This window comes from Watersipora subatra, chromosome 6, assembly GCF_963576615.1.
Source record: "Watersipora subatra chromosome 6, tzWatSuba1.1, whole genome shotgun sequence".
Taxonomy (NCBI): Eukaryota; Metazoa; Bryozoa; class Gymnolaemata; order Cheilostomatida; family Watersiporidae; genus Watersipora; species Watersipora subatra.
Genome location: NC_088713.1, coordinates 45,094,528 through 45,121,967, shown reverse-complemented (window position 1 = coordinate 45,121,967; position 27,440 = coordinate 45,094,528). Strand labels below are relative to the sequence as shown.

The following is a 27,440-nucleotide window of genomic DNA, read 5'->3' as shown; positions in this document are numbered from 1 at the left end:
TATAGAATTGGTGAGTTGTTGTAATACGTATGGTAATGACGTTTTGAAATTGTTGTAGGTCGTCGTAAACTTGTTTAGTTTGGTCTAATCACTTAGGTTCATTTAAGTTAGCTACGCGTGAATCAAATGTTGTAAGTATATCTTAAAGAGATTTGATTTCGTAGTTCGATGTGGTGATCTAAATATAGTTTGTTTGGTTGTGTTTTTACACATATAACTAGTACTGTTTGAAAAAAGTATTACCATCAGTTCAGTGAAGTCCGTAGATCAGTCAATATTCATTCAACGAGGGCGCGTTTGCGATTTGAGATCTTGCTCCAAATCAGATCAGATAAAAATTTTCCGCAAAAGACCCTCCAATGGAGGTAAAAAACAAAAGAGCGGAACTCAGCTTAAAAGAGCAAGCTAGCTATTCAACCTCGGCACGAACTTCCCTCACCGTCCGAGGCCAAAAAGAATATCTTAACTGATCGGTATTAATGTGGGGCAAGTAATACTTCCCAAATCGAGTAGACAATGCAGGAGGCCTCCCCTCTTTATCAGAACCACTTTCCCTGACTTTAACTCCCACATTTATATCAATATCGCCTCGATATATATCAATATCGCCGACGATTCTACCAAAAATATTTTTACGCAGTCTGGATCGTCTCTCCTCCAGCGATTCAAAAGAAGTATTCTCTCTTAAATTAGTGAAACTAGTAATTCCTTTTTTCTTAAAAATAAATTTCAGTGCTAGGTTTTGTGTCTGCTCTAATGATAAAATATCTTTCTTAAGATGTGGATCCCAAACCACGCACCCATACTCAAGGCCTGGTCTTACCAAGGATGTATATGCAGCCTTTCTAGTTCGAGCATCCGCATCTCGGAGTACCCTTGTAAGCATCCCAATTAATCGCTTCCCTCTAGATTCAATTTTGCAAATGTGTTTATTCCATTTTAAGTCACTCTGGAGCTCTACACCGAGATACGGATTAGATAAGACGCTTTCTAGTTTTATGGGCACATAAGAAAAAAGAAGTCTCTTTATTTGACATGAGATGGGATTTTCCCACTGAAAGGTGGTAACATTTTGCTGACGTAATTTAGTAACACTACCACTATTTTTTAGTTATTTTTAATAATGGCCATGTAGCCAGTTCGATTTTATCTAGAATATTAATAATTGGTTCGTGAGTGTGATGTTTTCATTTCTCCGTAACTACTTATCTTTAGTTTTGGTTACATTGTCCTTACATTTATATTTGCATGGCGAGATGTTAATGATTTTCATAGCGCAACTTTCTTGCTTTTCAATAATTTTATTAGATGTTTCTTCAAGCTATTCTCGACACACCAGATAATTGGTTTGATATCATTGCAATGTCTTTTGATATTTAGGTTAAATTTATGGACTTTTAGGCAAATACCTACCGCTTTTACAACGTCACTTAATCGAACAATCAGTTATAGTCCTAAATAATGGACAGCATAATACCAATTATTGACATGACCAGATTTTCCTTTTGTGTTTTTCATAGAATGCACATTAATATATTGCTTGTCAAAACTAATTTGTTGTGAACTAAATTTGCATCATTCTTAGCTGTTTGATATTTTTTTATATTAAGAATTAGTTCTGCTGCAAGCCTGAGAAGAAGCATGGACATATCTGGTCGGAGAACTAGGGAACCCTCTGTCCGAAGTCTCAGCATTGACAGACTGTTAGCTGATGCGCATCATGTAGGTCTTTTTAAATATTCTTCACACGTTTTATTTAGATATAAATAAAACGTGCCGATGAAATTTTGCGTGTAGTAGTTTATGGTAGTACTAGCACAGTAGTCCCTCACTACTTTGTAGGTCAAAAAATTCTCATTAAGAAATTGAAAATAAAAATGTAAAAATGAAAAACTAAACTTCATAAAATATATTAAGTTTCTCTCGCCTACGAGATATCTCCGTGAGCAACCTTGTGATAGGGTTCATCAGGGTTCGCTGTTTTCTTATTATATTTTATGAAGGTTGAAAGTGCAAACGCTTGTTTGTTATTTCATTATTCATTTATTTCTTACATTTTAATGCGGCTTATATTTTATATTTTTCAAATTAATTTTTATATGTAGTTTTCAGTCAATATTTTTCAATAAACATTTTAAATTAATTTTAAATAATATTTTTCAATTGATTTTTAAAATTTTTTAAATTTATTGTTGTTTTTTAAAGGCTCTCAAAATTATCTTGTGAACCTAAGGAAGGGAGTTTAAATGCCTAAATTTCAATGACGAAAATTTACGATTTATAAAAAGTGACTTTATTAGATAGGAATTTATTCGTTTTTATTTCGCGGATTGTAACATTTTGCATAATAAAAAATTGTAAATAAATAATTGTAAAATAATAAAACAATTGTAAAAAATGAGAGATTTTAACGCTATAAAGTTAATCATGTACTTTCGTTTCTCAATTGCTGCAATTTAAAAAGGAGTCCCTATGGATGATTTATTTTATTTTTCCCCCGAGTTACCATGTAGTTTAGAATGGCCTAAAAAGGGGATTATGATTACGGAATTGGCAGTATGACATTATTCAGTATTTGTTACAGTCAACACCTTTAAATGTTTGAATTCTAGTCTTCATCTCACCTTCTACATAAGATATTTTTGCTGTAGTACATTTTAACAGTCAAGCAGTAGAATTCTATGGTCTACATTTAAATGCAACCTTGTTAAATGTTTATGATAGTTTACCAGCTTGAATGCCCCTAGACTAAGTCGTTTTAGCGCTAAGTTTTGTTACCTCATCGTGTGCCACGAGCCGGGCAGTGCGGCTCAGCACATAGTTTGCGTATGACCAAGAGCTGTGAAGTGCGGTTTTAGTAAGAAATGTTTCCGATTTGTCTGTAGTAGTAATTATCCTACCATGTATGAGCTTAAACAAAAGTGAATGGTCTGCTCTCTAAGTTGACCCAATGGAAATGATGTTTACAGCCTACCTTGATTTGTACTTTGAAAAAACGTTAAAATTGTATCGCAATTTTTTCACGATGACCAGCTGCGTTTGAAACATTACAGCTACAGAGTCTTCACAACTACTGACTTATTATCATTCTCTATTTAGCAATAGTATGAGTGACATACTATTATTATGATTATTAGTGATAAAAATAAAGTTAGTGTAAAAATAACAATAGTAATGCTGTACGTAATAATAATAATGATAACTCTTCCAACTAGGAGCTTGTTTAAGTCATTATTCAGGGTAGGAAGGGGCGGGGTGGAAAGTGCCCGAGCTCATCCTGCAACATATTTGTAGATTCGTTTCTATGGCTTTAGCTGATGCAAGATTTTATTGTGCTCAATTTGGTATAAAAATATTTTTCATAGACCGTGTTGGTCAAAATTTATGACAACTTTTGCGCCAATGTCACATATTAGGTTTTACTGAGTATTTAATTAACTGAAAGTAAAAAAATTTATTGTTTAACGAAAGAGGTAATAAATTGTGTGCTTTTATTTTACTTTGTTTATCTTTTGCTGCAACATAAGAATTAAATGTAAAAAATGAACTTGTGTGTCTGCAAAATAATTTTATTGTTCTATAATATGGCGGCTTCTTTTTTAAACAGCTAGGTCGATCTTTCGGGCTGATATTCTTATGATAGATCAGTGTTCTATTTTGCATGATGCTTTCAAGTAAAACAAAATATTGATTTGATTAAAATGTTAATTTGGCTTTAAATAAAAGACAGACACAAGGTTAAACAATCACACAAAGAGTATCGACAACATTAACCTTGTTGTCGGAATTTGATATGCAAAACAATTATCCAAGTTGGTGTATGTTAGGCCTGCTGATATTTCAAGCTATCATTTGATGAGGTTAAATGAAGCGGACACATCTCTGTATGTAGTAGCCATCATCGTAGGGATTCGTTCAAGTGGTGCTTCATTAAACTGAGTGTATAGCGGGAGTTTGGCTGAGTAGTTGAAATGATGATTTTTAAGGCTTACCATTTATTGTTGGACAATCACCCTGCAAGGCCTGTCAGTTGTGTTATTAACCAGTGAATCTTGATAAATACAAAGCAGTAATTGATGGAAAGTGGCACTTTCATCTCTCGGCCAATCTGTGAACCGAAAACTTATCAAAAGCCGTGTACTACATGGATTCATATCTAGTGAATGTTACGTGTGATGGTATTGTTGTTATACTAGTACCCTAGCAGCCTACTAGTGTGCGGTGAGTGGTCATCAGGTCTGTCGATGAAGCACTGAGCATAAGAATATGTGCAATAGTTTTAATACATCAGAAGTGAACAATTGGCGCAGCAATTCATGGGTTCGAATCCCGTATGATACATTATTTTTCCAAACTTTTTCAAAACTTCCACAAATATGTTTCCAAAGATTGATGCGACCCTTATTATAGTGAAGATTTTGGGTCTATGAAATTACAAAATTCTTGATAGTCTGTCCCACAGTGCAAGTTGACATACATGCAAAACAGTGTGTCTGAGTAACAAACAGATGCTTTTACTGGCAATGACTCATCTGAAACCCTCGTCTAGCAACTTACTCTGCTTGTTTATGGCTTGCTGCCGCACTGGTGAAAGGTGACCATGTTTGGGTGGTAGCCAGACATCCAGAAAATCTTCATTTAATTAGATTTTAAAAAAAGGTTTTCACAAATACTCTTGCTACATCATTGAAGTTGTTAACTACCCTTGGATCGTTTTAATTTGTGATAAGAAAAATTAAGTTTTAAATAACTAGTTTATTTTAAATAATTTATTTATTTGAATAATTTGTTTAATAATAATAGTTTTAAAAAATAAGTACCAGAAGTTCTCCTTTACAATACTCAAATTTTAACTTTTATTGAAAAGTACTTTGTTTTTTTTGCACTCAACTATTTTAGTGTTATTAAAAATTAACATTAAGATCAAGTTTTATCAATTTTACTCTGGAAACATCCTGGCAATCAGATCATCTCAACCATCCAAAACAATCGCAAATGATAAAAAATACTAGTACTTTCTGATAAATTCTACCAAAATACTGTGTAAGTTCATCTTTAAATGTAACAGGTAATTCAGACGTTTTGTTCACAAAACAACATGTTTTCAGCTGACAGAAACTGTCTAGTCAAAACAAAAGATGTTTATGTCTTTTTATTCATACTAGCTCCCAGGCAGTCTTGTGTGCCCTGAGTAATAACCAGTGCCACTCAATGACCAGCCGAGTAATGCTGTTGTTCGAGTGTTAGGCTTCCATTCTGAAAGGCGCGAGTTCAAATCCCATGACTTGCAATCTTTTTTGCGGCCTTCAACTGTGGCTTCAGTCGGACACGTCTTTTGTTATAATAAAAACTTATTATATTACAATATATTTATTTTAATAAAATAAATTATAAGAATTACATAAAAAGTTTTAACGTCTTATTAATAGTAGAATATCTTTAATCTCTAAAAGCTCCCAGCTGGCTAACTTACTATTTTAGTTGTAAATAGTTGACCTATATTGTGCACTAGATGGATGCCCGGTATTGCTCGGGTAAAGGAGTGAACCTAATTTGAGTTTGAATGAATCATAGATATATATACCTATATATATATATATCTATGGAATGATATATATATCAATGGAATGGAATATGGAATGGTATATATATCTATGGAATGAATGAATTTGAGTACACTCATTGGAAAGCTAGATTTTTACTAAAGTCCTTACTAAAACAATTATCGAAATTATCGAAAACTTAGTAAACGATTATCGAAGTTAATGCAAGTTAGCATTAACGGCTAACTACATTAACTTAGATTAGCAGTTTTGGGCCAGCTTAACAATCTTTTTGCGTAATGATCAACAGTGCTAGTTATTAACCCCAAGCAAGCGCTTGAAGGAATATCTTAGCCAATGTGAGAACTATTTGACCGATGAATCCATTGCACTCTGTGCTGTTACTTGATTAAGCTCGCCGTCTCTAGATCTGGAGGCTCCAAGATCAAATCCAGTGTTGTGTGGATTTTTGATTGCTAGATTTTAATTGCTATAACTTTGTTAAACCGTGCGTCCAAATAGTTGCTATAACTGGACACATGTTTAACAAGAAGACAAAAAGACAAACATCGAGATTTATATATATATATATATATATATATATATATATATAAATATGGATAAAGTTAACCCATATTATGTATAAAGGATGCGATACGGGCAAGCGACAAGAGGATATCTGACAGAATAAACTACCAAATGTTAGCAAGGGAGTCAAGTAAAAGTCCCGTCCGCCGCTCCGCTTATGTTGATGGGTACTCAGGCCGCTGTAGGAAACCAGCTAGCAGCAGCAAGCAAGTTCTCAGACTAGACTCGTATGGGCGGGAAAAGGAGCGAAGGAAAGTCAGCAATAGGGGTAAGTGTTCAGCTATGACTTATCGTTATTTGTTTATTTACATGAGTCAATATATTGGTTTTAGAACAATATATTGATCTCAGAATAATTTGTATTTGTCATTAGATTAGTAGAAAGTCCTGTTTTCTAAGTTTATCGCTAAAATCATAATCTTATTTGCCTGTTTGTATTCGCTCAGTCAACTCATTAGTCGATTAAATGAGAAGACAACTCCATTTGAATTTATTCTTGGCAAAGGTTTGGAAGTCATGGTGAAAAGTGGCTTTCTCAGCCGCTTTTCATTGTTATGGTGTTGAACCTCCTATAGAAATAATATTTTTAGATGCTGTAAGTGATTTTTGATCTGTGATTTTGATTAGATTTTTTTAAAAGTCTTTACAAATATTTTTGCTACATCATTGAAGTTGTTAACTATTCTTGGATCGCTTTATTTTTGATGAGAAAAAAAAGTTTTATATAATAAGTTTATTTAAATAATTTATTAATTTAAAGAATTTGTTTGATAATAATAGTTTTAAAAATAAATTGCAGAAATAATATTTCTGCAACATTAATACTGTTGTAACATTGTAACATAATTAAATTCTAGCTTCTATCTGTTTGTCATTATGATTGTATCGTCTTAAAATGTTTAGATTTTGTTTTTTATTTAATATATACTAATGTTTAATTATTTCCTTTATCGATTTTTTCTCACAATATACTTCAAAGTACTGGCTGTTACTACACTTCTTTAATCAAACGTCCCTCATCTTAATATCCATTTGGCCGAATGTCTATTAAGCTGAATGTCCATTTTGGCTTGTTTCCGCTAGGCCAAGTTTTTGCTAAGTAAAATTTCTATTAGTTCAAGTGTCCACTAAGCCAAATGTCCAATAGACTGAACGTTTGTCAGCCAAATGTCTGTCTGTTTTGTCTGGGTACCACATTTACTTGTGGAAAGCTTCACCCTTTTATTTGTAATACGATTTGGATTTTTCTGATTTATCCGAGTTATTTTGTAGAAAAATTATTGCAAGTTCAAAAAAGTTTTTTTGTCTTAATGTTGTAGTATCTGCATATTAATGGTCATGTATGTATAGGTACATCACCATTACTATGATCTGAGAAGATTAATATAATAACCGTATCATATGATATACCTGTAATCATCTCCCCTGAGTTATTGACTGTATTTCCCAGGATCTAAATATTGTATGTTGACCTAAAGCTGGTTCACACTATATCGCTGTATCTCGGCATTGATGCCACAATATGTCAGTGATCATCGATGAGAACAGTGTTGCCACTATCACAAACCCATGTGCGTTTACATCAGAAAATACTTCGTCACGTAGTGTTCTCATTTTTCTTTTAAATTTTTTGCAAAGAAACCTTGTTGTTCTCGCATGTTTGAATAAAATAAATGCTAGTCCCGCAGCGACTATCATAAACGGAAATAAATCAAGCTATCCGCGAATTTCTATAGCCGAAATGATTCACATTGTACAGGCGGTCATCGATGCTCGGCGAAAATCGTGAAAGTTTGACAGATGCAAACTTTCCCGACGTATCCACTTTGTTTCGTCGATGCTATCGGTCTCCGGTGCACATAGTCGATGATGAACGTCGAAAGGCCAACTCCGATATAGTGTGTACCAGCCTTTATTAATTGATTTCTGGAGAACTATACTCATCCCAGTACCTTCCTTATACACATGCAGTTTTATAATAAGATTGGTCTACTATCTCTAAAACTATAGTGTCAGTTCATGATGAAACAGATTGTAGCGCTAGTTTGATGCCTTTGTGACAATATTCTTGATAAGTATTCGTTCAACTTGTGCTTTAAATTGAGTTTTGCTTCATTGCAGAGAATTATGTTGACACTGGCCCAGTTTCAGCTCACATGGAGGACCAACTCTATGAATATGACAGTTGCTCAGGTACTACTTCCTGTTATGTTCTCTTCTTCTTGTAGCGGACTTGTTTTCAGGACTTTGAACTTTTCAAAACACTTTTAACTTCAAAATTGAACTTTTTCAAAATATTTTAAACTTGCTGCCAGTGAAACGGATTTTAAGGTTCACATTTTACTATGAAATATTTTATTGGGCTCGTTTGGTTGACCGTTGGGATGTGTGGGGCATTCCAGTTGGTTGATTCTTGGCTCAAGGTCATACTCGTTTGTATTTGATAATCTTCTGCAGAGGTTTGAAGCCATTTTTATTAATTAAATCAAACCTGTTAATAGAATTAAAAACACTGAATTGAAGCAAAACAGCAAGTTGGTACTTCAACAAAGAACATACTGCAAAGCTTTACTCATTTTACCATCTTCAAGTGCGACCATTTTCTTCTTGGAAGTTCAACTTGTTTAAATTAAAAGTTTTATGACATTGTGATTTGGTTGTGTAGTGAAGAGGTTTACATACACTGTGTTTCCATGACGAGCATGATGCTCAAATTTGAGCCAATCCACAAGTTAACCGCATCATGGAATCAACAAAAATCCGCAAGCTAAGCGAGTTTTGCAATTCGCAGAACTTTATCGGATCCATGATGATTGTGAATAATGGAAACAGCACTTGCCAATGATGTACATTAAAATATCGCTCCAGCTATTCAATTTTAAACATTTTCAATACTTCGTTGTCCTTTCTTGATAGAGTTTCATGTGTTTGCCTAGCTAACACGTGTGGTGCTAATTATTAACTTATAGCGTACAATTCCTTACCTTTTTTTCAACAAGGCGTCGGAGGCAATCCGTATCATGTGGATGTCTATAGAAACACTTAATTCGCACGGTAAAGCAACTTGCGCACGACTCCAAACCCGCAAGATGCGCATCATGCGGGTCTTGAAAACATAGTGTATGTTTCCAGGAGTATGTTTAATCCACAACAAGTTTGTCCCCATGATAGTAACGGTGGAAATTTGTTTTTTTGTTTCTCAAATATCTTTATCAAATGTTTTATGCTTGCAAAGTATGGAAATGGCATTTGCAATGATGTGTAAGAAAAAGCCTCACAACCTATTCCATTTCAAACATTTCCACACTTAAGTCACTCCTATTTCGATTTGAGCAGTTCCCGGTCTTTAGCTCAGAAGACAACTTTTGAGTTATATTTTACACAGTTATTAATCACCAAGAAAGCTAAATGAGACAGGCGCGCACCGCTATGACCTCTTTTCTAGAAATCCTTATCATTTTTGACAAAGGCTCCGCGTCCATTCCCAACATTTCAATGTACATTGAAACCCTTATTATGCAGTAACTCCACATGCCCGCAATTCCAAATCCACATAATCGGTACTTTCAAAACATACTGATAGAATTGAATGAGTCGTATTTAGAAAGTTATATAATCTCTTTGTTATTGACTATTGATATTATTTGGTCAGTTTATAAAGCCATGACTACATTGTTCCGTAGTCAAAGCATGCGGATGCAGCGCCTCACATGATGTAAACGGATATCTACAGGCCGGGTCACACTATATCGCCGTGTCTCGGCGTTGATTCCACAATACTTCGGTGATCGTCTATGATAACCATGTTCACATTCTCACAAACCCATCCGTGTTTGCATCAGGAAATACTCCGGGACGTAGTGTTTTCATTTACCTTTTTGATTTTTTGCGAAGGAACTTTGTTTTCGCGTGCTGGAATCAAAACTAGTCCTGCAGCGACTAGCATGAACAGATAGGAATAAATCACGCTATCCGCGACCGCGAATTACCATCGCCGAAATGGTTCACATTTGAAAAGCGGTCGTCGATGCTCGGCGAAGTATTAGGAAAGTTTGTCAGCTGCAAACTTTCTCAATGTATGCTTCCTTGATGCCATCGACTCACATAATTGACGATGAACGCCAAAAGAAAAACGCTGACTTACGGCGATATAGTGTAAACCAGCGTTACTAGCTATTTTTCAAGAGTTATTCGATTGTCTTTTGTGAACATCGACCGTTGTTCTTTATCGGTGGTTCTTGTTTATGTCAATTTAATTTGTTAAATTTAATTTGGTCTGTTAATAATTTGTCGTAACCCACCTTCAGAATCAACAAATTATGTTGTTATATGCACCATAAATCTATGTAAGAATTTTTGTTTTGATCAAACAAAGTCCCTTGTTCTACGGCGACAGACGGAAAACTAGTAATTGTTTTGGCAAGAGGCATAATCAAACAAGGTAAAGTGTGGTATATCGGAGCAGATGTTTTGATAGTAATACACTGCAACTTGGTTTATTGATTTTACACTGCGAGCATCCTCAATAATAGGCTCCAAGTTTGTCATCGTCTGTCTGTTTGTTAGCCTGTGTTTCCACTTTTGCCTAATTTCATCCAAACTTCACACATACATATGCTCCATGCCTTCCATTAGGTCGCCAAAAATACTTGTTTTTTAACTTCTCTTAAACTCTCAAACTCAAGAGTGCTCTTTCACATGCAACAAGGATATTCATGTCCTTGAAGATGAACCCAAACAATCCTTCGTTTTTTCGCTACGCCATCTTATCGTTGTCGGCCATCTTTATAGACAATTTTATTGTTAAAAACACGAACCTTTTGCAATGAATTTTTGAAAACGATACTTTTGTTTGCAATTTTTTTATTATATTATCAAAACAACACCAAAAAGTATTATTAAATAAAAGAAAAACGATAGTTTTCTACAAATATGGTGGCTTTTTCGTGACTGAGCACATGTGCAAACAGCTTGATGACGTAAAAAAAATGATGGATATTTTATTAGATTTTACATTGAGTAACAATGTTGTAGATGAGGATTTTAGTTTTCCATCAAATTGATGTCATGCACAGCCATATGTTGCGGTTGTCTTCTATATTGAGGGATGAGACAACTTCTTACGCATGCAATTGACATACCATGCTTCTTAACCATTGGGTTGAGGTGATCGTAAGTAGAGATTCGGCTGTATATCAAAGCTCCTATTTCACAGAAAACACGGTTCAATACTTGAATGATGCTGACCCAGATCCAGTTAAGCTGCTTAGGAGTCCCGAAAGGAAGTCTCACCGTAGCGTAGATACAGTGATACCAACAGTACCGAGGCTAGATTTCCCTTTCAATGGCCTAAATGGTAGCCTCGAGTCCAGGGATGAAGATACGAAACAGGGGGCTCAGAGCCCACCCACGAGTGGCAGGTCTGAAAAGCGACAGCGTACATTGAAGAACATCAGTCTAAATGGTATGCATCTTTCTCCGATTTCCAGTCTTGCAGCTAGTTTTTCATGTTTTATGTTGAAATTTTATAGTATTTTTCTCTAGATATGCTTGGATTAGCATCAGGCCTAACGATCACAAGCATTATACGTTATGGTAACTAGTATGCTGGTAATCTCCTGCGCATGTGTAATGTGTAATAAGTATGTGCATAATTATTCCTAGATATATAAAAGGTGGTCAAGTGGTGTACTGACAGCTCGCTTGCCATTGGTTCGGAATATTTGAGTTTAATTCTGGCATGGCACAATTTTTTTTCCCAACGTCTTTAGCATCACTTCAGATAGACACGGCTCGTATTATAGTAAAGATTATGTTATAACCGAAAAATTGTTTTGGAGAATATTTACACTTTACCACTCAGAATGAGTGAAGAAAGATGGCATCGTGATATAAAAAACGGACGGACAGACCGACGGACAATGGCCACTTGTAATATAGATGCAGTATAAGATGAAACCTTTTTCAATTGGTTTTATTGTAACACTGACTAAAGATATGGTGCAAAAATTCACAGTTTGGGATATAAAATTTTGAAATGTACTTAACCTTGCTGCCTTTGTTGCATTTTACCCGCTGACGGCTGTTGACATCTAACTTGTCTTGCAGAACGAGAACCATTTCCTGGGGTGCGTGCTCGTATTGCGAAACAACGCGAGAGAGAACATCAGGTACGGTCACGTGATCAACAAGTCAGCCAATCAGCAAACAGCAATAACAATGCTGCTGAAGTTGGGGAAAAAGAAGACCCTGTGAAGTTGGTACGTGTCACATGTCACATATTGTCACATGTCAAATATTGTCACATGTTGGCATCAGCTTTTTTTGTAACCCAGCGTAGCATTGATATGGTTACATGACAGTGTTTTTTTTTTCTTTGACAAATATGTCGTCCTTTTTAGGTGAAGTCATCTCATACTGAAGAAGATGTCGTTCAGTTGAACAGCTCTCTCGAGTCTGTCGTTGTTCGACCAATCAAAAGGAAGGTGGCCACTGCACCAGAAGTACCGAATAAGACCAGGGCACCACCGAAACGGCCGAGCGCGAAAGCAACTGCCTCCTCAGTTACAGGTTAGAATTTGGATGCTGATATCGTGTTGAAGCTCTGAACTGTTTTGTTGATGTTAAATTAGGTTTGGAAAAATGGACTCATTGTATTCATGGCTTAAATTATCGGCAGCGATATCCAGTTTTATTTCAAAACGAGTACCCTGGCAGTCGAGGGTGCTGTAAGAGATCATCAGATGTGTTAATAAATCACAAAGAATAGCTACCTGCACAATTATTCGTAAGTTCTAGCAGGTGGTCGATTAGCACAGGTGTTACAGTGTTGTCCGTCTAACTAAATGTTGTGAGTTCGAATCCCCCAAAATGTAATCTTTTTTCCAAACTCCAACTATGGCTTTAGACAGACATGTATTAATAAAGATTGTAATTGCTATTGTGCCATTCATATAGGCTAAATGTGGTGAAAAATTGAAATTCAGTTTTAATTTGAAACTGTTGATGCAACATTCAATTACTCTGAAAATCTTAACATTTATAAAAATAACTAAAATGGAGTTGCTGTCAATGTCAACACAAAATTGTTTAACTTCATTGATGAATAGGCTCTCTAATTGATTAGCATGTGTTCCTACCATGTCGTTAACATCATGCTTATATCTAGGTCGTATCATCTGGTTTACAAATGAACTTGATAGCACGGAAAGATGTCTGCAAGTGCTTCTTCAAAGGAATGACAACTTCTATTAAGCATATTTTTGAAACATGGCATTACAGTGAATATTAAGTCGTTCTGTTTCCACTATTTTTACAAATTTTATAAATCCGTAAATATCAAGTGATGCATAGTTGGCTATTCATCTCATTGTTTTTCCACTTACAATCTGGTCTGGTCATGCTGACAGCTGCTAGAAGCAAATCAGCGGATGGCTCCAGAGTGACAACAGCAGCTAAGTGGGTTGATAAAACGCCGGGTAAAGGTCGTTCGATGAGCTCGGGGAGAGGAGGAGGAAGGAAAGTCAGCCAGGAAGTGATCCGACCGGACAGCTGGCGAAAGGGCATGGCTATAGTGAGAAGAGAAATAAAGCAGAGACCAGGTCCTATCGTAACCCGAGACGGTAAGCGTCGTCTTTTATCTAGTAGCATTATTGAAAACCAACAGGTTTCTTTGAGATTTTAGACTTATTTAAATGGAAGCTGAAGTTAGTAAGTTGTTCTCTGGTTATTTGTGCATCTTTCTAGCGTATGTATAACTGTTTTATTAAAAGAAAATTTATTATTAGTATTGAATTATTATTATTAAAAACTGATTATTAGTAAATCATTAACAATTGGGTGTTTTTAATTACGGAGGCATTCATTTCATTTTTCATGACGGAGACAAAAATGAGAAGATAAATAAATGGTACCGAACACATTTTCGAGGTGTCACATAATAATAATATGTGTAATAAAAAATAAAAATATGCCACACAATTTGATTTCAACTTTTGACGAAAATCTCTCTTCGGTACATACTCTGCAACAAAATGATTAAAATGCTACGTATAAAAGCAAATGATTATTTTAAATGTTACACAATGAACTAAAAGATAAAAATAGAAATCAAAATCATTTCAAAGGTAAGAAATCTTTTGTGATTATAAATACTATTGGGGTATGTGAGATATTTTTGTAGAAGGGATCTTTTTCTTTGGTCAAGTGTCTTGAGTCAAGCTCGACGTCGGTTTTTAGGTGTATTTTACGTCGGTTTTTACGTCGGTTTTTACGTCGGTTTTAGCTGACTGACTGCTCGACATTTGTGATCACAACCACATCACGCAGACGTTTATTTTTCAAGTATTTTCAAAGCGATCCTTAAGATTGGATGGGATAAATTTGGTTTTATCTATACTTAATTGAGTGAGTATTCTGTGTAAAAGGGCTTTATTTATGTAGAAAAGAGGATAGCATGATGAATGCCTAGTGATGATATTTCTTCAAAGGTGTTAAACAATGCTAGGCGAATTACACCATCAACTTTTAATTATAAAATTGATGATTTAATTAGAAATGGTCTTTTAAAATCTTTGGATAGACAGTCAATCATCTAGGATTGGGAAAATCAAGATTTTTTGAAAACTGATATTTATGATTTTTTTTGATAAGTTTGATTTATTTTGCTCATTTTTGTTCATGCAAATCGTCTGTGTATAGCATTGCACATCAGACTGCAAATAATAAGTAAAATAATGATGCAACAAATAATAATAAATAATAAGTCAATAATACCAAACCCATTTTTCGGTATTATTGACTTACACCCGAATATAAATAACAGTTTCTTACTTTTTTAACGAAACCAAAGGTTGAGAATAAGTTTCAATGCTCGCACTCGAGCCGGTTGCTGGGAAGAGTATGATATCATTATTATTAAATGGAGCAGTGAGAGAAAACTTACAGTTACAGTTGCTGCCTCACAATTAATCCTCTTCGAGGTTTACTAAATAAGCTGATCGGTCCTCACTCGAATGTACTTCTGTAGAATTGTACTACACATGCAGTCAATTATCTCCATCACATTTGCTAATTCATGAGAGAGGAGTGTTCATAAGCTTGTTAAAGCACCATCTAAACATGATTTTTGTCAAGAAACTGACTAATTTGAAAATTGATCTAAGTATGATATTAAAATGTCATGTATTAAATGGAATAGGGAAGAGAAATTACCAGTTACAGTTGCTGCCTCAATTAATCTTGATTTGTGGATTTTTAAATAAACTCATAGGTCCTAACTTCAAAGGTCCTTCTGTAGTGCTGTACTACACATCCAGTCAATTATCTTCATCACTTTTGCTAATTCATGACATATAGTCTGCACAGGTTTCTTATAAACACATCAAAATGAAATTGTTAATTAAAAAACACTGACTTTTACAAAAACATGCCAAAAACAACAAGATTGTGACTTGTGTCAACCCTGCTATAGATAGAGGCTGGTTCACCATTTCATAGCTACTAGCAAAAAGCAATCAGGTTCGTCAGTCACTCTGTACCTGCCGTGACGGCAGGTACAGAGTGACTGACTTTGCTTTTGATCAACTTTGCTTTTGTTTTTGACTGAGAAAAATGAGGTCATTGCCGACAGCATGGGTTTCAGAACAAAATTTATTTTTCTACTCTAATATAATTTTCATGACACTTTAGACATCAGCTTGAGCATGAAACCTGCCACTCAAGACTCACGGCGAGTAAGGGAAGGTTCATTAGCCATTTTAAATCACTTTTGAGCATCGGCAATTGAAGAATGTTCTAGAATAAGATTTCAGTGCGGTTCTGAAATAATTTTTAGTGATTGATGCAAAGTAAGTTTCAGGTTTTAGAAACTACAGTAATCTATTGTTTTGTGGTCAATCAGCATTGGGGTTCACTGTAATTGATCTTTTCGCGAGACTGACGACTCCATTACTGGGTTACTGGGGACTGACGACTCCCACAATAAGTGAAAATCTGTGAAATAGAAACTAATATGCTCGTATCTAATGAAGTCACATTTTCATAATCAGAAGAATTTTCCCATTTTTATAGGCTTATTAGATGATTTTGAGGGTCAAGGTTGTTTAAGAGACACCATGAACGGTGTTACAAGCGCTTTGCACTTCGCAAAATGTAACAGGAATCTAGTGAACTGGGACAGCTGCTATCATAATGATGCGTGCGGAGGTCTCACTCGACCAGAGTATGAGAGAGATTCATGTATTCTATGTTTTATTTTTACTAATTTTCGGTATTTTTTAAGGAGTATTTTTACTAAAGCCACAAAAAGGGAACCAGGAAGCAGCAAGGGATTACTGTATGCTGTTGGTATACAGTGATTAGCATTACAGTAATCTATTATTTGGATCTTAGTATTTCTTTACATCACTCTTTGAATGTTTGAATATAGTTCTTTCGGTGGAAGAGCTACTGTAAGTGTTTCCTTTCTTGTTTACTCCTAGGTTCTGACGACTCCCAGCCTAGTACAGCTAGATCGGAGAAGTCTGTAAGATCTACTCAATCGGGAGAGCGGTTCAGGGTAGACAGTCCCTCTCCGCTGCCTTCTTCAGCTCAGCAGGTTTTGATGGAACTTAGGCACCCTGAGCCAGAACCACATGCTGGTGTGTATGACGTGATTAATAAATGTGTTATTGGTTTTCCTGTCACTCATTGTTTTAGTGCAAAATAATTTTATTTGAAATACGTAATTTGTTTGAGTTTTGCATTTTATTACGATGGTTATAGCAGACAAACTTTCAGGTTATATGAGTGTGTTTCAAAGTCACTAGGCGGAGTTTGTGGCTAGGTAGTGATTATTTTATTAGTAGAACCTAGTAGAGACTGGTACAAACTAGTTTGTACCAGTTTCGCCAATAATATACCAGTAGAAGCCAGTAGAAACTGGTAAAAAATAGTAGAAACTGTTACAAACTAGTAGAAACTATAGTAGACAGTAGTATGCACTGTACTAGTTGACACTGGGTATGTACTTGCCCTTACTTTGTTAAAGACTTGGAACCAGTGTTGTCGCCTTTATTGCTTCACCCAGTGCTTTCTTGCTTATTGGATTGTTGAATGTTTTTGGAATGCTTTTAGGGTCCAAAGTTTAGACTTTCCTGTCTAATCTTTTCTATCTCAGGATGTTGTTGTTGCTATTAACATGCACTTATATTATTGGGGCTCTTCAACTAAAAAGCCTGTTTTACTGAGTTTAGACTTGGAAAATCCTGTCAGAACTGCTTAAGTATATTGAGGTGAAAATGCAAGTGACTGTGACTTGCAGTTGGCATGTCTGTGAGTTTCAGCTGGCATGTCTGAGTTTCAGCTGACATGTCTGTGAGTTTCAGCTGGCATGTCTGCGAGTTTCAGTGGCGGACACTGCAGTTGGCATGCGGTTGAGTTCTTTGTTATAGCTTTGGTTTCTTCACATTGTAGGAACACTAGAGCCGCGTTCCCAAGTTAGGTCAACTCGTCCGAAGAGGGCTTTAGCTAAAGCAGCAGAGCATGACATAGCCGAAAGCATTCCCAAACAGAGGCACTATGACGCTGAGTCTGTCAAAGAGTGAGTCACTCTCAATATTTTAATTTGATTCCTTCGTGATAAGAGAGTAAGAGGAATCTGCTAGAACATTGTTGAGGAAATATTATTGAAATAAGTTTTACTGAATTATTAGGGCTTTTCAGCTGTAAAGATGAGCTTACACAAAATTTGTGTAGATTTTATCCGAAAGTATCAGTATTTTTTATCATTTGAGATTTTTTTTATGTTTGAGGTGATCTGACTGTCAGGATGTTTCATGATTAAATTCAACAAAACTTTATCACAGGTAAAACGCTCAGATTCTAGTGAAAGTTTGATTGTGACATCTATGGTTGTACTTCGGCAAAGAGTGTAGAGACGCGTAACGCTGCAACTCGAATGCAATAACCAATATCATTAACGTGAGAGACAGTCAGCCACATCTAACCAATTAATCGTGATCAGGTTTTGTCAAGTTTGATCTTGGAATATCCTGGCATTGAGATCACTTCAAACATCAAAAGTAATTGCAAATGATACAAAAATACTGGCTGTCTGTATCATCTCATCGCTGCCTCGAGACGATGCTTTGCTTACATCAGACCTATCAGCATTGGTCACTTAGAACAGACTTTGAAGATGAACTCGCAAAACATTTTAGTGAATTTTATCAGAAAGTATCAGTATTTTTCTATAATTTGCGATTGTTTTTGATGTTTGAGGTGATCAGACTGTCAGAATGTTTCAAGATTGAAGGTGATAAAACTTTGTCACGATTAAAATGCGATGAAGAAAAAAACTTACGAAATGACGTCACTAGTTGTTGTCGTTGCTAGAGTTGATATCAGCTATTGCATTCAAATTGTAGCTTTACGCATCTCTATTCTGTCCGTCTCTTTGCAACTATAGATATTCGCAATTTCGATTGATCTAAATGTCTTAATCACGATCAATATCGATCTTAAGCTCGACTTTCAATTACGATCAAGTTTTATCGATTTTAATCTAGAAACCTGGTAATCAGATCACCTCAAACATCAAAGACAATCGGAAATGACAGAAAATACTGATACTTTCTGATGAAAGCTGCTAAAATTTTGTGTAAGTTTATCTTTAAAAACATTAAAGATAGTTTGAATTTAAATGAATTTTTTTTGCACTTCAGGGATTTTCCTAGGTTTTAAACATTTAATAGCATAGCTGTTTGGATCAATGGATTTAACACTGTTTTCGTCGTAGGATAATCAATTGGCATGTATGGAGGCGGCTTCATTTCTTAAAAAAATAGATTGTTTGGGGAAATTAAATATGCAAAGCAAAATAATATGAGAAGTGGTAAACAGCTGAAGGTTCATGTTGTTTGCCGTCTAGTTGAGACATTCTTAAAAGTATGCCAGCCAAGGATAAGTGAATTTCTGATCAGACACGTGATTGGTCAATCTTGTGCCAATCTCTTTGTCTGTTGAGAATTAATACATCAACCATCTGATCACTTAAGAGAATTAAGTAACCACAATCTTCTTAAACATTTACTGATTACTGATACTGACAGCAATTATTGATGTTGTTATATATACTAGTACCCTGGCAGTCTATTGTGCCATGATCTCCATGGGAGATTGTCAGATGTTCTAACTATGTGTACAATTATTTTCTGAAATGCCAATAGGCTGTTGGCTGGCGTAGTTGTTAGAGGTGTGCCACGCTGAAAGTCATGAAGTGAAATCCATTAATATGGAATCTTTTCCCCAAGCTCCAACTGTAGCTTTTGACAGACTCACACGGCTCTTATTATAGTGAAGATTTGTGTTATTTATTATTTATATTTCTAATTTATACAATAACTAGCTGTGCCACCCAGCGTTGCCCATGTAATAGAAGAGAATTTGGACAGAAAATTGATTTGTATTTAACATATAACAACATTTGCCATTCTAACTTTCAAACTACATATCATGAGAAGTTTTTTGTCTTATAAACAATGAGAAGTAGTGAGAGTTTTGCTATTGATAATTGCTATTAATAATGTGAGCAAACAGCTTCTCGTGACGTTATGCTATGATCCGCGTCATACGCAAAGCAGTTAGCTATTGCTCTGATATAATGACTTATATGGGCAGGCTAACAAGTCAACTTCCGTAGTCTAGTGGTCAAGGCGTCAGACTGGTGAATGGCTTGGTCGGAGATCGAATCCTCTTCGGCACGGAATATTTATTCCAAGGGTTTAAGATCTATAGCCGGATTTCCGACGAACACACGGACAGACTTTGAGAAATATATATATATATAGATTATTATTTCTTTGTATTTGCGCCATTTTCGTTATTATTGCATCAAGTGTCGCTGCTGTGAAACCAGCCATATAATTCAGTGCTCAAGTACATTGTTGGGATTCTCAGCTATCTGTCAACCTTAAAAACAAGGAATGAGGATTTGTCTTCTCATTCTAGTATCACATTCAGATTTTTAATAGCTACTCATTTACGTTATTTTGTATCTATGGTGGATCCTTAACGATAGTTTAATGCATGCTAGAAGCTGATTCGGGAAAGCTGATTACAAACTGTAAGTATTCCCTTGTTGTACAGGTTCATGATAAAGAAGAGGAGAGAGAAGAGACAACAGGAACTAGAGGAGAAAAGGAAACGGGAAGAGGAAGAGAGGGCTAAAAAGGAAAAGCTCAAGGTTACAGATAATCATACTTTCTTCGCTTGATATGAAATAATTGCGCTTATCTTGTAATGTACAGAAACAGTTATTTTTGTTCTTATTTTCATTGTCGCAAGTCAGTATACAACAGTAAAAGCTTACTCACTCATTTTTGTTGGGCTGTACATATCAAAGCTTTTTAAAAGCAAATAATTGGATTCATTGCCGCTCTTTTAAATTTGAAAATGTCTGCTGTGGTCACTGAAAATCATAGGCGCAAGTCATTCAGTCGAAATTCTTTCCTAGATCTACTTTTTATGTCAAAATAATTGTATGCTGAAGCAGATAACGTTATAAGGATAAATGTTTCAGGTTATTTATAACACTGAAAATTCAGTATGCTTAATTATAAAACGCTTAATTTGAAATTAATTTGAAGCAATAATAATCTATATTAATAAATCCCAATTTGTCATTGTCTGTCGGTTAGTCCATCTGTGTTTCCGTTAGTCCATCTGTGTTTCCGTTAGTCTATCTGTGTGTCTGTTAGTCCATCTGTGTTTCCGTTAGTCTATCTGTGTTTCCGTTAGTCCATCTGTGTGTCTGTTAGTCTGAGTAAATGTTATGCATTTCCACCTTTTTCTGATGATTTCATTCAAACTTCACTGCTTCGTGCCTTCCACCAGGTTTCAATATTTGGTTTCAAAACTCTTTTCTGGCTCCAGATAATCAGTCTCATAAACACCAGAAAATCATTTGTCTTTTAAACTCCCCTTCATCTGCGAGCCATTTGATTAAACATGAAATACATCTCAGGAATCGCCCTATTTACTGCTAGCTAATCAATAAAAAGTTTTTTTCTGTTGTTAGTGTACTTCGGAACCCTGCTATGTGTATGTTTATACGTAAAAGTGGTCGTAAATCGATTCCTCTATTCCTCGAAACCTCTATTTGAATGCCATGGCGCATGTTTTTCAACCGTTCCAGAGTGGCATTTTATTAGAGGTGACCTTTAAATAGAGGTGGCATGCAAATAGAAGTTTTTCATTTAAACTGGAAACTTGATTATGTTTAAACTAATTTGCCTAAAATATGGTTCATTATATTATACATTTTCAGTTTCACTTATGATACTCAAAGGTTATTTTTATAAATTTTAAAAATTCCATTTTTGAAATTACTTCTGTTGAGTGTCAAATTTTACATTGTATGTCAGAAATTCTGATGTTAAAATGCATGAGTAGAGGTTTGCGTGTAGTCAGCTACAAATTGGAGTTGTCTTTTCTAATTAGAGATGAAATAACTAACCATGCTCGCAGCAAACATGCCTCAATAAACTACAATTTGGCATGATTGTAATTCGAGGTTGACTGTATTTCTCTCCATTGGAGTTGTCTTCTTTGAGAGATGAACCAACTTATCCTTCTTACATTCCTTCACTTTGCTCATTCCTTCACTTTGCTGGTTTAAAATTGCCTTTTAGTATAATAAAGCTAGAGACGTCATCGCATAGCAGTCCGTTTTCACTTACCGGGCATACATATTTTTATTATTTATTTATAGATGCTACAAGACCACTCAAGGAGAGTTGTGGCTCACAAGTATACAAAGCCGTCTGCGATTGTAGCTCCTGCTCCCAGAGACTCTACATTTACAGCTGGAATAGCTCCAGGTGTACACGTCGCTCCTGCCATGGATGGCGTATGGACTCCGGTTGTCAATAGTACGAGCTATACGGTGACAACAGAAGCTGGTAGGCTATTGGCATTTTGTGTTCTGTTGATCTGAATAAGGTAGTCCGCTCTGTCACTTATTGCAGTCTAGTAGTTTGCTGGTAAGTTTAGTTAAGGATTCGCTTACACAAAGTTTTTTTTTATTGTATCAAAAAGTATCAATATTTTTTATCATTTGTGATTGTTTTCGATGTTTGAGGTAGTCAAAGACTGCCAGGAGGTTTCAAGATTTGATCACGGTTCTAACGCTCAAAAGAAAAATACGTGTGGAATGGTGTCATTAGTTGCTAAGGTTGCTGTAGTTGATATCAGTTATTGTGTTGAAGTTGCAGCCTTAAGTGTCTTTATTCTGTCAGTCCTTTTGCAACTATAGACATCATAATCATACTTTCACTTGGTGTTAGCATTTTGATCGTAATCAAGTTTTGTCAATTCTGTTTTTGAAACATCGTGTCAATCAGATCATCTCAAACGCCAGAAACAATCGCAAAATATAGAAATATAAATACCGATACTTTCTGATAACATCTGCTAAAGTTTTGTGCTAAGTAATCTATAAAACTGGCTATGGTCAACTATTAGTTAACTCTGATCTATTTAGTTTGAGTCAACCCGGCTGAAATTTCGATGCGTTGGTGTCAGGCTAATCTATTTGTAATCATGGTAAAGGTCTAATTGCGATAGCTCCTTACGTTCACCTGTCTTCAGATCCCTTCTAGGTCAAGTTGACTCGTTTCTAAAGAAATTCAGTCACTTTAAGATTCCCTATGGTATCAGTTGATGAACAGGGTACGGCATAAGCATTCATTTAGGTTTACATGTGTTCATAAGCTTGGAGTTATCCTCTTTCGGAGATATTTACTCTATAAATTGATGGCATAATCTGTTGAACATTCTGATAGAACCATTTTTGGTGTACACCATATGCGATTTGTTATAAGATAGGTATTTGAGTATCGTAGCCAACAAACATGAACTATTCCTAAAGCTCGTAGTCTATTTTGTTTGATTATGCATCGTTTTGTGGGTTTATTCGCTGTCAATAAAGCCGAGCTGTGCCAGTTATGGCACACTTAATTGTAAAGAGTCTGTGATTGAAATTTGAAGGTCACACTTTTTCCTCAAAGCCCGTCAGGGGATACTGAATTTGAAGGCGCTATTGTTATGTAATTAGCAATCCTCGCCATCTTTCAAGAGATGTTTAGCATATCTCGGCTTAAGCCAAGATTAATATTATTCAAAATTAACTAGTCATTGAGGGGTTATTGAAATAACCACTTAGCTGATGGTTGAACTCTCTGTAACCAAGATAACCAAGCCTAAGCATGGAAAAGGCATTCTCAAAATGTGTACGAACAGGTGGTATGAGAGTGTGTGGCATCTTCTTGGGTGGTCTGAGTGCAGTGATCTTCAGTTGCAGACTGGACTCTGTTTCCTCTGCCAACAAAACGACATATCGTCTAACAGTTTGATAAGCAGTGACAGTAATTATGGGACCACCTAAGTAGGTCTTTGTCAATTCTGGCACAAACTCTCTTTATTATCTCAGACCATAGACACTATCGATATTTGAGAAGCAAGTTTTGTAGACACTCCGTCTGCTACTAAAGGTATTGTAGAAAAATATTATATATATATATTTATTGGACACCCATTTTATCTTGTGATTAACGACAAAGCTTGACAAACTAAATATTTAGATGTTGATAATGCTTAAAGGGCACCAATTTACAGCCTTTTACTTATACTAGGTGAATGCCTGGCGTTGCCGGGTAATAAAAAGGTCTTTGGACTGAAAATTTCTTTTCGTTCAACATATATAGCATTTACCATTTTAACTGTCAAACTTCGTATCATGAGTATCGGTATCGGTCTATGTTGACAAGAGGTAATCGTAATTGTGGGACTCAATAATCTTTTGTGTTCTTAATGATCGAGTTCAGGTTTTTTATTATTCTATTATTTCTCCCCACTTTTTCAGCTGAAAATTCTAACTCATCACCTTCCAGTGCAAGAACAGTAAAAGTCTCCAGCTTCATATTAAGGTTTAGCTGGTAAAGTTCTTGACTGGCCAACTGAGGTTTAACTTTTTAGAAGTGCTAATGATCGTAGTTGAGAGGGGAAGTTGCCTTCCCTTTTTGTAGAAGGTATTTCTATGATCTCAATATTGGGTTTGCTCTGTCTTAGCTGCGCCTGAAAAACACCAGAAATCTCCAGAAGAGTCTGTTATAAGTGAGACTGACGAGGATGAGGAAGAAGAGGATGGGGAGGTGGGTGATAGCACCCTCACTGAAGCAGATCTTCGGGCAGAAACTCCAACTAAACAACATTCTCGGTATGGGATGACCTTTCACTATGACCTTTGTTTATTTGTTTCGTATCTCCCATTCAATTTTTGACTGCTCTGAGTTGTAGAATAAAAGAAGTTATGACTTGGCATGACTGGCTTTTCAGATATACAGGAAGTTGAATTGAGTTTCATTAGAGGTCATGTGGCTCAGAATTTTTAAATATTTTTTGCTTTCAGTCCATTCGAATTGTGTCAAGGCCATTTCTCAACGCTGGCACATCTATTTTATGCAAAAGTAGAACTTTGTTATAAAATAACAATTTTGAATTGAACAGCTATTTTCTGTTTACTCCGAAAAAAAAGCAAGAAAATTTTATGAGACATTGTATAGAGTGCACAAACTCCTGCAGTAAGGGTACTGTCTTTTGTCAACCCACATAAATGCTATTATTTCATTAATGGTACATCTGTATACTTGGAAAATGTCAGGAAATTTGGTCTAAGCAATAGCTGTGTAAAACAACTTGTATTTTTTTGTATTTGTATTTAATTTGTATTTTTTATACATCTTAATGAAGCTAATTTTAAAATTTTTAAGACCACTCAACATGATTTACTGCTATTAAAGCATCAAAAATTGCTCATTATTGGTTCGAGTACACTGCTTGTTATTTGTAGCCCTAGCAGCAAGTCCAGCACTCCAAGGTCAGTGCGAGGATCTCCTTTGCTCGCTCGCACCAGGGCCGTTGAAGAAGAGATCGAGCAGCTAGTTCAGGCCGCGAAGCAGCGTAACCAATCAGCTCGTCAGATTCAGGCTCAGGGAACTCCTCTGAAACAGATTGACCAATTGTGTAGCTTGGATACTACTACAACTTCAAGTGAAAATAGACGGAGTTCACCTTCTCTGCAGCAGAGGTACGAAAAACATTTTGGTGAAACTCTAGCATGAACCAGACATCAGGAACCAGACACCTGGTGCCTGATGTCTGGTTCATGATCATCTTGTTTTTGATTGCTTGTTTTCTGTTCGTCTGTTTCTCAAATTGTTTTCTTGATCGTTTAATTCCTGATCGTACTGTTCCTCCTCATCGGTTTCCTGACTAACGGATGCCTGATCATCTGGTTTCTGATCTTCTGGCTCCTGATCGTTTGGTTCCGGACTGTCTGCTTTTTTATCAGTCTTGTTTCTGTTGATCCGGTTTCTAATTGTCTTATGCTTGTATTTACAATTAATCGAAATGAAAATTATTTATTTGGCAGTTCATACGTGTAACATGCTTTAGTAACTACTAGCAGAAGCGAACAAACTAGATCAGGGACATGAATGAGGGAATCTGACGTCATTGGTCTATTTTCACCACAGTTGTTCCACTCTGCACTTTTAGGATCATCTTTAAGGCTCATGCACAATATCACTCAACTCAACGTTTAGCTGTGCGGTGTACCGCAATGATTAGCTATTTTGACGTCATCACCAATGATAAGGTGTACACACTATGAGCGATTAACTGTTGGTGACCCCCTAACCAACAACCCATAAAAATTACAAAATTGCATTCCTGATATGGGGGGCCTTTTGTTATCATTTAATTATCTGATTATGTAGTTCATCACAAGCACAGTTCTCAGCAAAGCTGCCGAATGACATCGACATCGATCTTCACAACTGTTGAAATTGAATCTGATGCCATCCACAAACATCCAATCAAGACGCTGGCAGTTGCTATCATCTGTGTCAAAGTTTAACATGTTCAAAGTCCATCGCATCGTCACTAGCAACGATTACATTGGCTGGTCCTCGGCAAAATGACGTTGTAGCAGCCCATCATTGTAGTCCATCGCACAGCTAATTGTTTATTTGAGCGATAGCGTGCACGGGCTTTTATGTTTTTATGAAATAGTCATGAAATGAAAAGCCACAAATATTGGCAGAAATTCATTGTATTTGTTCGAATGTTGGGCCATTGGGGCATTTATCCATTTTATTTAATAAGGTCAATAGGAAACCATGAACTGCAAGTTGTTCGATCACCATTGGGAGGGACCTGAACAACTAACATAAATGTCAACATTTAAAATATGCTTGTCTAGGCTGTATGAACATATTGTCATAATAACATTGCTGTGAGGATGATCGCTGCAATTACATCTCCAAAACGCATATAAATATAGACTAGCATTGTTTCTAGGGTTGGAGAAGATATTTTAGCTAAATTGTTAAATGTTATTCGATTAAAATACGCTTAAATTAAAATCTTACAGGTCTTTTTGTTGCGAGTTAAAATTTGCTTTTATTTCTGTTGAATAAAAATAACCGGTGTAAAATAATTGATTACATGCTAGATAACTCGATTCTAGGACCAAGTCCGCGCGGATACTGAGTCTGGCACAAACGACCGCCCAACTTATGGCTAAGATGAGCATGCTACAGGCGGATCTTGAGAACTCAATGTCAAGGTCGAATAGCAGGGTTGGAAGTAGTTATGGTGGTCTCCTGAACAACTCTTTCTCGCCGAGAGACGTGGCGGTTTCACCTGTTCAGAAGCTGCCATATGGATACAGCTCACGAGAGCCAGTGCGAGGTAAGTGAAGAAGTTTTGTTCTGTTCTCTATCAGCATTTTGGAACTGTTAAAAATAAACTTACAAAACATTATGTGATAGTAACTAAAATTTTGCTGATGATTTTGAGTCAGAAAGCGATGATGAACGTGCGCTTGATGACGATACGGCGAATATTTTCAGAACTTGTTAAAATCATATGAATTTTTATGGTTTTAGCCTAAAACAATGCAAATTTTTTAAAAACTTCATTTGGTGACATTTGCAATGCGTTATTAGACTTGTTTCACCAATTATTATATGCTTATGAGCAAATTTAGATATATGTAATAAACGTTTCCAAACGTCCTACTTTACAACGAATTGCATAGAGAGACTTATATCCAAGGATGAGGACGGCCAGGGTTTGAAGGGTTATGTTTGACGCATATAAAAAAGAGTTAAAAGTATGAAGGATTTAAAGATGCCAGCAGTCAAGATACTTGAACTTTCACAAGATTTGAATGGATTTTATCAGAAAGTATCAGTATTTTTCTAT

General features: G+C 35.8%; 1 protein-coding gene across 1 annotated transcript in view; it reads left to right on the top strand.

The window, feature by feature from the left end:
* The first annotated feature begins 1,641 nt into the window (after nucleotides 1-1,641).
* Nucleotides 1,642-27,440, top strand: part of LOC137398303 (centrosome-associated protein 350-like) — an 87,836-nt gene continuing 62,037 nt past the window's right edge. The window contains exons 1-14 of the mRNA XM_068084411.1: nucleotides 1,642-1,722; nucleotides 6,192-6,399; nucleotides 8,253-8,324; nucleotides 11,347-11,595; nucleotides 12,240-12,391; nucleotides 12,533-12,701; nucleotides 13,541-13,753; nucleotides 16,613-16,771; nucleotides 17,586-17,712; nucleotides 20,259-20,355; nucleotides 21,883-22,072; nucleotides 24,240-24,387; nucleotides 25,021-25,257; nucleotides 26,701-26,924. Coding sequence (XP_067940512.1) covers nucleotides 1,642-1,722; nucleotides 6,192-6,399; nucleotides 8,253-8,324; nucleotides 11,347-11,595; nucleotides 12,240-12,391; nucleotides 12,533-12,701; nucleotides 13,541-13,753; nucleotides 16,613-16,771; nucleotides 17,586-17,712; nucleotides 20,259-20,355; nucleotides 21,883-22,072; nucleotides 24,240-24,387; nucleotides 25,021-25,257; nucleotides 26,701-26,924 — 2,326 coding nt within the window. The remainder of the gene's footprint in view (nucleotides 1,723-6,191; nucleotides 6,400-8,252; nucleotides 8,325-11,346; nucleotides 11,596-12,239; nucleotides 12,392-12,532; nucleotides 12,702-13,540; nucleotides 13,754-16,612; nucleotides 16,772-17,585; nucleotides 17,713-20,258; nucleotides 20,356-21,882; nucleotides 22,073-24,239; nucleotides 24,388-25,020; nucleotides 25,258-26,700; nucleotides 26,925-27,440) is intronic.